The sequence below is a fragment of the Trachemys scripta genome, chromosome 1, assembly GCF_013100865.1.
Source record: "Trachemys scripta elegans isolate TJP31775 chromosome 1, CAS_Tse_1.0, whole genome shotgun sequence".
Lineage (NCBI taxonomy): Eukaryota > Metazoa > Chordata > Testudines > Emydidae > Trachemys > Trachemys scripta.
The window spans coordinates 96395104-96410241 of NC_048298.1; the positions used below are offsets into that span (position 1 = coordinate 96395104).

Consider the following 15138-nt stretch of genomic DNA (forward strand, 5'->3'; position numbering starts at 1 on the left):
TCACAAGTCCTTTTACTAGATATTAGACAAGCAACATGAAGTGTTGAGCCAGAAACCTCAAAAAGGCCTGTTCTTTACCATCAGCCTTCTGCACTAGAAGGGGTTAAAAGAATGTTGATAAGAATGATCTAGGGCATAGAAAAACTCTCTTATGAAGAGAGATTGAAAAGATTGGAATTGTTCACCTTGGAAAGGAGAGAAATAAGAAGGGACATGATAAAAATCCATAAAATGACTCATCTACAGAAGGTAGATCAGGGGCTTCTGTTCTCCCTGTCTCATAGCACAGGAACAAAGGGCTGTTCAATTAAATAAAAGGTGGGAAATTTAAAAAATGATAAAAGGAAATACATTTTGTGTAATGTGTGATTAGACTAATTACCACCTGAAGTTGATGAGGCCAAGAATTTAAGATTCCAAAAGAGACTGGGCATTTATATGGATTTCAAGAACATACAATTATTGTTGTTAATAATAAATTTTGTGGAAGGGATATTAAACCTCATGTGTCAGGGCTTAAACCAGTCTCTAACCATTAGAGATGAGGCTGAGACCCAATGAGAGGCAGCACATTATTCCACATCTGCCTGCTGTGGGGTTCTTACACTTTCCTCTGAAGCATCTGGTACAGGCTATTGTCAGAGACAGGATACTGAACTAGGTGGACCTCAGGTCTGATCCAGTCTGGCAATTCCTTTGCTCCTAAGATGAAGCTGCAGAGCCAATAACCTCATAGAGACCCGTGCTTTCACATCAGTCCATTAAACTACGGGTACAGAATCATTAACATCACCAAGACCCGTTTCTTGTCATTATCTCGGCAAGCTAGAGGTGCATCGGCAGACTTCACAGAAAGCTAAGCTCTCACATAAGCCCAGCAAGCTGGAGGTGCTGATCAAGAAACCTCACAGAGCCCTATGCCTAGACATCATCCCAGCATTCTAACACTGCTGAGCTAGCGTCCTGAGCTTTTGCATTAGCCTAGCCAATTACACAAGCGAAGCCAGTGCATGCACAGAGAGCTGTGCCTTAACATCATCCCAGCAAGCAAGAAGAGTTGAGTTAGTGACCTCACAAAGGTACAGACATTGACACCAATTTAGCAAGACAATGCTACTGAACCAGCAAATTCAAAAGGCCTGTGCCTTGTGATTATTCTAGCAAAGTAGAGGTACTTAGCTGGTAACCTCAAAAAGGACTGTGCCTTATTGTCAGCCAGCAAGATGAAAATGCTGAGCCAGTAACCTCAGAGAGGCCTGGGTCTTTGTATCTGCGCAGCAAACTAGTCATGCTGAACAGAGGATAAAGTAAGGGGGCAACACAGCTCCCACTCCTCTGCTAAAAGCAGGAGGTGCCCCCAACCCACTCCTGGGCTTCAGGGGATATGCAATTTTTTAGGAAAGATAAGTGATAAAATTTCAACCCTGGCAATCAGTTGACATATCTATTTTGATTTACGTTTTCTAGGCTATCTTTGCAAGGGAAAGGACTAGAAACTTACTTAAAAAGAAAAGAAAAGAAAAGAAAAGAAAGTTGATTTTCTCCTTTACATTTCTAAGTGCCCCAAACCAGGGATGAGGGCTCTGCAGGCCCAAAGGTTGGCTCTGGATTGCATGGAAAATTTGGGCACAGAAACCAAAGATTTTTCTTAAAGGTGAAAAACACTAGCCTGGATCATAAGAGGGATTATATGTGCTGCACGATGCCAATGCAGAAAGCTGATGGGTGTGCCCAGTGTTTTTCTAAAAGTTCTAATTACACAGAAATCTTACAGAGCTGTTAGGATACTGGGGAATATAATAGTTTTTTGGAAACACTTTCTAGACATAAATGGGTACATTTTCTAAGGGGCCTCTATCCAGTCTGTGAGTGTGCATTTGTACACACAAAATTGTTGCATGCACACCTTTTATGCCTGCACTTCGCAGGTGCAAGCACTAACACGTGCTATAAAAATTCTGACATTGGTGTGCACATTTTAAATAACCCAATACCTGTGCACGCACAAGTTTTTGCAGTGTCAAATTTGAACACATATGCATGCTTTGGTGTAAGTCTGTTTAAATCAGGGGTTCTCAAACAGGGGGATGGGACCCCTCAGGGGGTCACGAGGTTATTACATGGGGGTCACAAGCTGTCAGCCTCCACTCCAAACCCCGCTTTGCCTCCAGCATTTATAATGGTGTTAAATATATACGAACATGGTTTTAATTTATAAGGGGGGAGTCACACTCAGAGGCTTGCTATGTGAAAGGGGTCACCAGTACAAAAGTTTGAGAACCACTGGTTTAAATTGTATGTGCATGTGTTTGCCTCTTTAAAGCACAGGCTCTCTTAGAGATCCTTATATAAAAGTGAAAATAAAAGCATCCTGTCTATCCACCTTTACGGTATCTCTCTGTCCATGGGATCTTCTATTGTCCCACTCCCCGCCTGTGGCATCTGTCTGTTCCTCCGTTGTCCTATCTGTCTGTCCTGGTATCTGTCCATCTGCCCCCTCATCTCAGTTTCCTTAGCAGCAGGTTGCAGCTGACTCCCTTTTGTGCCATGCTTTTGTCCTTGCCTCGCTTCATGCCGGCTGCTGGGCTGTGAGCTGAGTGGCTGGCTGGGCATTGCCAACCGCACCCTGCAAGCAGCGTGAGTCCCGCTTTGTGACCTGCGAAGCTGGCCACCGCCCCCCACCCCTGGCTGCCTGCTTCCCGCCCCCCGTTCAGCGCCTGCACTGGAGAGGGGCGGCTCCCGGCTGCAAATCCGCTAGGCGCTGCCTGCCCAAGCCAAGCCAAGCCCGCAGGGAGGCGAGCGAGGCAGGCGGCGGACTGCCCGGGGCATGTGCGGAGCTGGGGCGGAGGAGGGACTGTGGCTTCCGCTCACGGCCGCGGCAAAGCGGCTGCTCGCCACAGCCAGGGCCGGGCTGAAGGGAACATGAGGAGGCGACTCCGGCGCCTGCTCTGCACGGAGAGAGCGGCTCGGCCGCCTAGCCCCGCCGCTGGCTCCAGCCCCAGCCCGGGCACCCTCCGCCACCAAATATAGCCCGGAGCAGAAGGGCACCTTCCAGTCGCACATGTGCGGCGGGGCCGGCGGCAGGGACAGCCAGCGCCGGGCCCGCGGGCTGTAAATACCGACACCCCCCGGCCGGGCAGCCCGGCTGAGTGAGGGGCCAGGCGGGGCCGTCTCCTCGGCGGCGGCCGCTGCTGTAGCACAAAGACGGAACTCGTCTCCCCGCCACCCCCAGAACCGCTTCCCAGCCCGGGGCCACCGGCCAGGAGGGGGCTGCCCAGAACAGCTCCAGCCAGGGGATCCCCGCCAGCGGGGGCTTGCCGGGGCGGAGCGGGGGAGCTCCTGGGCGTCGCTTCTTCCCGGGGGGCGGAGTGGGGTGGGGTGGGGGGACTTGCCAAGCGGGGCTGCAGCGGCGCCTGTTCCCCGAGTGCCAAATGTGCCTCAGCAGCCGGAGAGTGGGGTGAGGAGGAGGGGGAGGGGGCGCTGCGGATCCCCACCCCAGTGGCGCAAGGGCTGGTGCACAGCAGATGTGGGGAGAGCGGAGAGGCGGCAGCTGCGCTCCCGCGAGTGCCCCCCGCGCCGTGTCGCCGCCGCCGGAGATGGAGGGCTCTGAGCTGGATGCTGGCCGCGGCCCCTCTCCCCAGCGCTGCCTCTCCTGCGGCTCCCAGCCGGGCGCCGGCAAGGGAGCCGCGGCCCTGGAGGAGCCCGCGGAAGAGGCTCCATCCTCCGAGGTGACAGCGGCGCCGGAGCTGAGGAAACAGCAAGGGGTGAAGAGGCATCACCACAAGCACAACCTGAAGCACCGCTACGAGCTGCAGGAGACCCTGGGCAAGGGCACTTATGGCAAAGTCAAGAGGGCCATCGAGAGGTTTTCTGGCAGAGTGGTAAGGCAGCCTGAGCTGTTTTTCTTATAGCTTCCCAGAGAGAACACCGCTCCTCGGGTGCATCATCCCAGGAGCTCGTTAGAGACCAGTCCCCTGACCATTAACTCAGAGGAGGTAGAAAGGAAAATGTGGCATTCAAGAGGTGCCCAAGCCACAAAGCTTCGAGCTGAAATTTCCCCATTGTATGGGAGACTATGAACCCAGCTCTTTGGGGTTCTACATTATACAGCTAGTTATGGAGTTTGAAACTAGATCTGAATAGTCTTCAAGTGCCTTTGGAACCAGTGTTTTGACTCCAGCCAATTACTTATGATGAAGCATGTGGGGTATTTATATAGTTGGGCATATTTACCTGGTGCCAAATGATATTTATGATTGGAATAAAATGTGTATTTGTGTTGGCCTTCACAGATGTGGCCATCATCACCAGTAACCTTATCTTTATTTCTAAGGGTGGAAATGTATAGTGCAGTGAAGCTTGTTGTGTTCCCTTTCTGTGTTTGAAGTGACCTTCAGAATGGTGTCAGAATATTAATTGTTATTTTTAAGTGATACATTGCAGTGATTTCTTGCAGTTAACTTTTGTGATCTGAACTTGGCTGACACCTAAAAATGCTGGGACTGCAATTCAGCCCCATTGATTTTTACAGTCCAGTTCATGGCTCAGTTTTGTGGGATGGCTCAAGACCTAACACAGCCTTGAGGCCACCCTGTAATAACTGGAGTCCAGCAAGTCCTCCAACATCGCCTTCAGCATCATACAGATGGGCTCTTGTAATGCATCTGAAGTAACACACACATTGCCATTTGTTTTTCAATTGAAATACATCTCCAGTAGTAGGGTGATGGTACAAGATGCAGCGAGTGCATTAGGGATTGCTTGCTCAGAGACATCGATGCTTTTCTGAAGACATCTTAACATATATTTCATTTGAGGTAGACTGATTTTCAGCAGACTTTGTACAAAAGCAAGACATTGCCCTAGTGAGATACAAGTTTTCTTTAATTGCTGTTTTTGTTTTGGTTGTCTGCAAACCTAGCACATACCCGAAGGAAGAAACAGAAACTGCCAGTGAGGTGGCTTTAACAAGGGACATTTACTTTACAACTAGATCTGTGTGTCAACAGTTAAAATGAGAGTTTCAACCAAGCTGTACAATTACATTATGTGTTCTTTCATTTTACTAGCTCATTTGGAGGCTGGCTAAAGAGAAACCAGAGATGAACATTTCTGCACATGCTCACTTCAAGTACAAGATTTTTAATGTTTGCTGTCTTGGCTGGTCTAAAATTTCAGACTAACAGAAGCTAATGATCTCTATTATGGAGATGTTTTTAGTTGCAAAAAGTAACAAACATCTATTTTTTAAACTTGAATAACTTAAAGAAAGATGTTGAATGGGCTTTAATCCAATTTGTTTAGGGGAAAACTCTTCTGAAAAGAGATGCAGTTTTTCAAATTTCAGTCTGAATTGAATCTATGTGGCTGAGGTAGCAAAGCTTGGGGAAATAGGGAGAAAGGGTGAAAATCACAGTACAGCTGGATTCTTAAATGAAATAAAAATATTGCATACAATCTATTTACCGGTATCTAGAATACTTTCTGGAGTATATTATAGCTTAATTTTATATTGTAAAACATAATTCTTGCCACATGGCATTTATTTTTTATTAATTAAGATACATTCAATTACAATGTAATGTTTTTGCCTGAACTCTCCTGATTGAGCACATGTAAAATATCTGCATTTTGTCTGTTCTAAAGAATTAGAGCTAGTGGCCCTGAACCCAACCAGACATGAAGTTAATAGAAATGACCTTTTTTCCCCCAGTTTTCCCCCTGACTCCCGTACTTCGAGCAGTAATTTCTCTCACAGACCACTTCACCCACAAGAGGAGAATGCAGCAAAAGGGGGCTGGGTCAGGAGAGGCACAGGGTTTTCATTCAACTTTTTTTCATTCTTTTTTCTTTCTTCCCTTCTATTCTCATTAGTCATCAGCATTTATGGCATCATTGAAAAGGCTTGAATAGATTCATACTGTGACCAGCAGGGGATGCACGGAGAGCAGTGTGGCAGGCACCATTCCATTATGTCTTAAGCACAAATTGTCCAATAACCAGAAGCTAGGTTTCAAGAGTCCCAAGGTCATTCTCTAACCTGGCTGTTTGCTTCCAATCATCTTTTTTTCACTCAGCAGTATGTAAATAGTTCAAGCTGTATGGCAACAGATTGCAAACCTGAACCTTGGAAACAACATGACATTCCCAGTTATTAGCCCTATCCAAGTGATCTGCGCTAACATATTTGGCCTTTAACATTTTTTATTAGCCAACAAGCAATTTAGCTATACAGCGTTTTGCTAAAGATTATTGCATGAATAGCCAGACTTTCATATAAAATGTAAGTCTTTGAATTTTGCATTCAGTTGTTTCTAACTGTAATAAACAACTTAACAACAAAGTCATTCGGCAGGTTTGAAAGGCTAAGAGTCTGATTCTGATCTCACATTGCTGTAAATGAGAAGTAACACCACAGAAGGCAATGGAGTAACATCAGTACAAAACCAGCATGAGAGGAGAATTGAGTCCTATATACATAAATGGCTCAATCCTGCCCCAACTGAAGTCAACAGCAAGTCTGTATTGACTTCAGTAGGAATAGTATTTGGCTTTGATTTAACAGGTTATGTGTATTTAGTTTATCTCTTTTTTTTTTTTTTACCATTTTGCATTGAAACATCTTCACAAAGTGTTCTGAAAGTAAAACTGCTAGGTGGATTGTATGATATATTTAGTTTGTTGCTTAAAACAACTTATTTGAATGTGTACTAGTTACTACATACAATGTTATGTGTTGCATGAAACAGAGAAATTAATACCCCAATATGATATTTTGGGGCACCCTGTTTTCCAAACAAGATTTCCTTATTTAGTATTGGTTGGGTATAAAATTCACACCTTATGATATCTTAAGTGAAAGTTCCAATAAGTATAAGGGTGAAAAGAGGATATAGAAAGTCTGTGAAATAGTATGTACATTGAAATTCCTGTAGGTGTTTTCTCCACTTGTCCTCTTGCACATGAAAGCAGTAGAACAAAACTTTGCTCATGTACTATAATCAGTACTGGTTAGCCAAGGAATCCATAGTTACAATCGTATAAGTGCAAGGCATGCTAGGTAATGGTCATATGTGCCTGTACAGTGCATGGTGCATAATGAAAGGAAATGCTGCAAGATGCTCATGCTAGGAAATGCTTGCTTTTGGGATAATTATCCTAAATGGCTGATAGGTCCTTTCAACCTTAATTCCATCTTTATGTAATTTTATTCTGGGATTACATATAAGCCAGTAAATGATATTCTGTTGATACGGTGCATGTTTTGGTTAATATCGGCAAAAGAAGGTTTAGTATTGTGAAAATTGGCAAGAATCCAGATGAAAGCCTGTTACATTGCATGATGCACTCAAAGCAAAGCAGAACTGGATTTTTTTTAAAGGAGGCACATCCAGAGCCCCTGCGGGTCCACTTATTTAGGGGTTCCCTCTTGTGTCATCATTCAGTCCCCGCTCCATACCCCAATATCCCAATTTTTAATAACACTGCATATTATATGTAACAATTTTTCACGTGCTCACTCTCCAAGCACCCAGTCTCTGCCCTCTCTGTCCCCCTCAACTCACTCGACAGATTTTTCTTTCTGCAGTGCCCAAGAGTGGGCTAGGGGAGTGGGAGCAGCAGCAGGGAATTTTTTTCTCTGGTCCCCTCCTGAGAGTCAGGGCTTTTATCTTCCTCCTGGCCAACAGAGGGCAAACAACATTACTCTTCTCTCCCTACCCCTAAGACAGGCATATTATTCTGAGAACTGATGACAAGTTGTAGCACAACATAAAACACAGGAATTTCATGCATATTGGTACAGGTGTTTACATCTTATTTACTTTTCTGTATAGAAGTGCACCATGCAGCTCTCAGTCATAGGGACAATGCCAAATTCAATTTGGCTGCAAATTTACATTGTATAAAAGCAATCTCTTGCAAAATTTTAGATCAATAGAAACATTGGCACAGTTGAAAAAATTCCAATGAAAAAACCTTGTTTCAAAACAAATCAGCATTTCCCTGTAGTGTTGGAAACTCAAACATTGCTTTTGAGAACCTGAAAGTGAAATAGTGTAAACAAAGGGAAACTGGCTTCATTGACTGTCATTGCCCTGACAGAGGGAAGTAGAAAACATAATAGTAATAGTGACAAGTAGTGACAAGTAAATGGGATTTTTTTTTTAAGTTTGGTCATTTTAATAATTAGGGTCTTATTTGTAAGACATACATTTGTTTGATTACAACAAAAAATTTTAAGTGGAGTATGTCCCAATTAACAAGAGAAGAGCAGTTGTTCAGATCACAAGGAGTAGTGCCCCGATTCTCCATTCTGCTGAGTTGATCTCAGTGTAGGAATAGAAGGGTGGGAGTAACGGGGTTGTGCACCACTTTAAAGCCTTCCAGTATTCTTGGTCCAGTCAACATTCTGCCCAGTCCTGAGGGCTATAGGGCTGCTCTAACGGACAATATGCTCTGGTTGCAGTGGCTGCAGACTGAGAATAGCAGCACCCACTCTTCATTCTGTCTTCCGGCATGCCCCATACATGGGGAACTGAGAAGGGTCTGGTGCAGTGCAGTTCCAGTAGAGCTCTGTGGCAAGTGGGGAACCACTTTATGGCAGGTCCAGTTTATGTAACTTTTACATCAGCAAATTATATAAAGTGTCTGTCAGACAACCCATAATTGAGCCCTTTAGGGGTAGATCAGTAATCCATTACAGCCAGAGGGAAAAAAAACATACATTAAAAGCAAGTTAATGTTGAAAAGTCAAGCACTCAAAAGTTAGGAAATGTCAGGGGTATAGTTGTCTGTGGAACCTTAATTCAACTCTCTTGTATGCTTTATTTTAATTATGTGATCACGTCCTGTTTTATCCACAGGACTCCTCCCTCATACAGTGAATGGACAGTTGTTCAATACACCTCTACCCCGATATAACATTGTCCTCGGGAGCCAAAAAATCTTACCGCGTTCTAGGTGAAACTGCGTTATATTGAACTTGCTTTGATCCGCCGGAGTGCGCAGCCTCCCCCGCTCCCCCGGAGTGCTGCTGCTTTACCGCGTTATATCCGAATTCGTGTTATATCGGGTTAGAGGTATTTATTTTTATTCTCATTGTTCATGTGTGGCCCCATGCATTATTTACTACACATTATTCAAACCAAATACAGAATTATAAATTTCCTTATAATTTTTCTGTAGTGCTCTCATTGTAGTAACTTAGTTCATGACGAACATTAATTAATGTGTCTTTGGAACACTGCTGTGATGTGAAGTGATATGATTATTATTCCCATTTTATGCATGGGGAAGTGAGGAGCAGAGATTAAATCCAAAAGTGTCAACATACTTTGGATGCCCACTTTGAGATGCTGGAACCTGACTTTTTCAGAGTACTTAGCATTTTATAGCACTTTGTATGTTTAGAGTAGAGCTCCTGCAGATTTCTGTTGCTGTTGTGAGCGCTCAGCACTTCTGCAAATCAGACCCTAACACCTCAGGTCAAGCACCCAGAAAATGAGGAACACACAGTGGCCACCTGTAATTTTTTTGGCTTAATTGACTTGCCCAGCATCACACAGGAACTCTGTGGGAGAGGCAGGGATAGAATCCAGTTCCCCAAGGCAGCATTCAAGTGCCTTAGCCATGAGATCATCATTTCTTTTCTTGCAGTTCCCTGCCTCTTTCACTACGTACCTTCTAACTTCTGCAACAAATGAGGCAGGGGTCCCACAGACAACCCCCTTTACTACTCAACCCTGATTCGTTCCTAGAGCAGTCTTTCTCCCACTTGGCTCTGGGCTTTAGCAAGGCTGATCTTACCAGGCACCATGGTAAAGAGGCAAGGAGCGGGATGAGCCTGGGGTGTGAGGCCACAGAAGGGAGCTTGGGGCAATGTGGGGTGGGTGGGGTGGAAGTGGCAGGGGTCAGGGACATCCATGGGGGGCGGGGCAGCGGGGGCCAATCTGAAAAAAAAAACAACCCTGCATAAATAAATTACAATGATTTGGACAAGTATATGTGCATATTTATTTGTTTTTCCTAAAGTTAATTAAGTATTTTAGGAAAATTTGTCAGGGCGGCCACCAGCAAGAGTTGGTGGCCGCACTTAGAGACCACCAAAAATTTTGTTGTGAAAACTCACTATCTGCATTCCAGTCAAGCTGCACTCTTCTCTTCTGTACTGACGGGGAACAAGCTGGGGGAGCATTGAGAGTACAGGAGAGAGAGTCTTCCTGCTCTCAGTTCCTGTGCCTGGTGCCACAGTGGGACCTAACAGTTGCATGAAGCAATTGCAGGGAAGGTCTGAGCTCCTGCAGTGTCAGGATGGAGCATGCTCAGTCTTTCTGTGAAGACAGTGCATACACGCTCCAGTCACCGCACAGGAGCTGTGAGAGGGTTGCAGCATGCTCTGTGCAGATGGAATCTTTGGCGAATTTAGCTTCAAACTGTAAAAACACTCTATTGAGCATATGCAAACTGAGATTTTTCAGCGGCTTATGACTTTTGATAAATTTGGGCAAGTTTCCATGGAGATGAGAGAAGCTACATTCCTGACACCAGGGAGACCCCTTGCTAAATTTCTAGTTCCTGCTCCAAAGCATGGAGGCATTAGAGCTTAGTGAAAAAGTTATAAGACTTTTTTTTTTTTAATAAGGGCAAAACAACATTTTTCATAACCTCCTTCTTGGAAATGGTTGAACCGCTAAAACTTTCCAGCAATATTCATCCTGAGGCAGATCCCAGCATGGAAAATTGGCAGTCCAAACAATTAAAATTTGTCAAAGATATAAGCAACTGAAAACAGAGCCTTATAACAGAAAGTGGCAGGCAACCTTAACTATGGGAATTGCTACCTGCACTGCCTATAATAAGCCTAAGCAAACTGGATTTGGGGACTGATTTTTGTTGTTTTGTTCCATCCCTACTTATTATGTAACTTTGTTCTAAAACAGTGGTGTAAATATTTCCTAATTAAATCCAATGGTGTATAATTTATTTTTACTTAAAGTCCTTCATAGAAAGTACCACAAATTTATTACAGTGAAGTATCATGAGGTAAGTGTCAAGTGGCTACATCCAACCCTCACATACATACTTGAGTATCTGAAATGTGCAGGAAGAGGTTGAGTTTCAGGGATTGAAATAGAAATTGATTGTCCTGTATTCTGCCATCCTTCCTAAAGCACAGCTCTCCAGATCCTCAAACTAGAGAGTGATTACATCAAAAGGGGTGCTCCTAGCTAAAAATAACTTAATGGCTGAAAAACGTAGAAGCAAGTTAATTTGGTGAAATAAATATTCTGTAAAAGTGCATCAATGAGTTGCCAGTAAGGACTTGTAGTTGTCTGAATATGATAGTTTTCACAAATCTTTTAGCTCAGTCAGAGTCAGATGTTTACTCTGATTCTTGGGTGGACATCGAGTGGGTGGCATTTACTGGAGGACTTTGGATCTATAAACAAGTGAATGGATTTCTAGGCTCTGGGATCCTATTTCTAGCTCTTCCACTGACTTGCTGTGTGATTTGGGGCAATTCAGTTAACTTCTCTGTGCCTTAGCTTGTCAATCTATAAAATAGGGATGCTGCTACTTTGCCACACAGAGAAGTTGTGTTAATTTATGGGCCAAATTCGGCCCTGATTTACACCCCATGCAATCTCACTGAAGTGAAAGTCGTGATAGAATTTGTCCTAGTGTTTATAAAGCAGCTCTCAGTTAAAAAAATGCTATAAGTACTAAGTTTTATTACAAATGGTTTCTGTTGTGTGTGAGAACACAACAGAATGGAAACTACAAAATATCTCTTGGTACATATTGATCAAATGTATTATGGTGTTAGGCTTTGTGTGATTTTTATCTTTGCCTAAGAATCACAATTACAGTATGACATGTGGAGAGTGCTTTCATACATATTCTAGTTTGAGCTCATCTGTGTTGGATAAAGCTATTTGGAATTTACAGTTCCTGATAAATATTGTTTATTCATTATAGAATTCTAATCACAATTACTATGTGAGTCAATTTTTTTTTGGTAAATAAATAACTAGAAGGTCTTTGCTGGATTGGAGAACCAATAAGTAGCAGGTGGTAGCCACAAAATACCAGAGGAGAAAGCATACATGGGTTAAAAAACACTGACAGTATTTGGTAAACCTTGGCTACAGCCAGATCCACATGCACAGATCCATGAAAATCAAAGGAGGGAGAATGTGGGAAACATTCTAGTGCCCTTATAGCGCACACAGATCTGCTGACATTTTTCTCTTGTTCTTTCCCCCCAGAAAGCAGAATTTGGCCCTACATTATCAGGGCATGCACCTGATTCTTTAAAAAAATATTCTTGTTATACTTCTTTGTTTGAGACACACTTCTTTGCAACGCCAACTATACTCCATATATGGACCAATCAGAAATGTAATACTAGATATGCAAATTATATTGGTTGATGCATCTTTTAGCAGACAGGGATACCATGTGTGTCTATTTAACAAACGAAACCAAAAACTGTTTCCACATTTTGCTAGATATATGGCCAACAGTGAAAAAACTACAGAGCAAGGTAAAAACTGCATCTGTGTGTTGTTATATTTGATGACCAATTCACTAAAACCATAAGTGTATCCAGGCTTTCAATAGTGTTCTCCTGCTGTTGCTTCCTGTACTCCCTGGCTATAGAATCAGGCACTGTGGCTCTCATTTGTCTTACCCACATGAAAGTCTTTAAGCATCTGTGAGTTATGATTTGAGAAGTATCTGCTTTTTAAACAGATTATATTTATCACCATGTCTGCACAGACAACATTGTACATTGTATAAATTAGAAGATCCTAGACCTTTGAACACTAGGGGGCTGGGTGAGGTATTCCATGAGAGTATAGCGTCTGGCCATACTGATCAAACATCCTGGACTCACACCAAAAATACCAGATGTTTAATTCATGTAGAGGCCCTTCCATCACCTTTAACTACATGTTCAAATGGGGAAAAAATGCCTGAATGCAGTCGTCCCTTGCTGTGGTGCTGTCTAATTTCTGATTGCAACTAAATATAATTTTTATACCTATCACCATGTGTACAAATTAACAATCCCCAAGTCACGCCATTAAACTAATATGGATTATTGATATTTGTAATATCCCTGCTCTCCAAGGACAAATAGCACTGCTACTAGCTTTGATTGTTCCCAAGATATCAGACCTTGTAACTGCCACTGGTCCAGGATTGAATACTAGTCCTGGATCTTGCTTGAGTGTGATTTTTTTCAAGTCCTGTTCTGACACACGGAGGAAAGGAATAAAATATTTTTATGGTTAGTTCCTTTTATTTAAAAAAAATGGCTGATGTGGGAAAAGTGCTTGACAGGATTGGAATGTTAGGAGCAGTCCTGGTGGAATTAGATTCGTGAGCCAACTGTAGGTAAACTCAAAATTGCAAATTAAATGCAGTTCATTCCATGGGTTGTAGCTTATTTCATGGCCACTAGTCCATTCCTTGGCGAAAATGATCACATGACCATCATCCTTCTATCCAAGACCAAAAGCTTTTTTTAATAAAGAGTTAATCTTCCATTAAGTAATTCCTCAGTCATCCCTCACAACCTACAACAGTTGTTCCTTGTCCACATGACTTCAGCAACATCAGCACCACAGCACTCCTCCCTCCACAACCCCGTTGCCCACTGCACACCCCACATTTTGTTCACCTTCCATGTTCTCTCCCACATCCCTGCTCAGCCTTTCATGGTCTCCTTAAATGGACCATTCACCACCTCCTCACTTCCAGTGGGGCAGTTTTATAGTGCACTGGGGAACCAGGGAGGACATGAGGTGGGATGTGGGGGAGCTTGATGGTGATTGGAGATTTGATGGGGGGCAGGAGAGTGACTAGGGATCCCACTGTCTCTGTGATGAGGCATCAGTGCTTAAAGGGGCTCCTTCAGGCCTGTTGCCTTGGCTATCTGGTAGACCAAGTCAGCAGCACTTGGTAAGCCCTTAATGTGTTGGTATTTTGGCATAGAGGCCCTTAGTTACCTTGGCACTGCTGCTGGCATATTGGAGAGCTCAGGCAGGAGCACTGGCGGAGCCAAGTGTCTGAGCTGAGGCACTGGTGCTTGAAAGACTCCCCATGGTGCGAGTGTTTCAGTGTGTTGGAGAGCTGAGTCAGCAGTGTTTATGGGGGTGGAGGGGGCAGGGTGTTTTTAAGCACCGATGTCTTGGCACAGACATAGTGATTTGTACATACTTGACTGAAAAAAATAGAACATTTGTTTGTCCTACGAAGGATTATTCTGCCAAAGTTGGAGACTAAATTCAGTCATTAAGATACAGAGCAGAGAGATTTTGGTCCTGCTTTAGGTGGAAATCACAGTGCAATTTTGACAATGGAGTTGCTACTGATGCCTCCAGAATATATTTCCCATACACAGAAAAGGGATCTAATCCCTACTATAACTATCAATCTTGCCACAATCCTAATGATGGACATGCTAGAGGACACTTCCAAATACAGTGAATATTATGGAGGAGATTTGTTTAATTTAAAAATGAATCTGAATATTTTCCTTGTAGAACCTGCTTCATAATCTAGCAATGAGGGTTAGATAAAAACATCTCTGCAAGGCAGTATGAACTTTAGGATCAGTGTTTGCTAATGATCTGAATTGAAAATAACTGGTTTGCTTATTATTGATACAAAAGATTATCCATATTTAAGCAAAAGATTAACAAAGAAAAATGACTGTGCATCATTTGTTCAAAAAAACAACCCACTATCATACACATTTGGAATTTTTGTTTTGTTTTTGCTGGGCTTTGCGACATAAAGTCATCATACATTTTGGTTCCATATTGGGGCTTTTAATTATGTTTGTCATAAGGAATGACATGCTTTAAATAGTGTAGTCCTGGAATTTAGAACCCTTGCATCTGTAGTTAAATTTGAAATGAAGACTTACCTCATAATCACCTTAGCAGTGTTCTGTGGTTTGTTGTTCCAAGTGGAACATTTTGGCCTAGGAAAAAGTGACCATCGGGAGAATACTGAAGAGTGAAACCTCCTTGGTAGCTGAGTGCTCAGCAGGAGGGTAGGTTGACTAACACTGCACTCCCTGAGGCTTGAAGTAGTTGCGTACCGATATGAAATATTATAGCC

The 15138-nt window shown here is 43.2% G+C and overlaps 1 protein-coding gene across 3 annotated transcripts in view; it reads left to right on the top strand.

Moving 5' to 3' along the window:
• Positions 1-3469: 3469 nt before the first annotated feature.
• Positions 3470-15138, top strand: part of NUAK1 (NUAK family kinase 1) — a 61001-nt gene continuing 49332 nt past the window's right edge. For 2 of the 3 annotated variants that reach the window (XM_034778310.1, XM_034778319.1), the window contains exon 1: positions 3470-3881. In XM_034778310.1, coding sequence (XP_034634201.1) covers positions 3525-3881 — 357 coding nt within the window. In that variant the 5' untranslated portion in view covers positions 3470-3524. Of the gene's footprint in view, positions 3882-5069; positions 5132-15138 lie in introns of all 3 variants that reach the window. The other variant, XM_034778328.1, reaches the window with a different exon arrangement.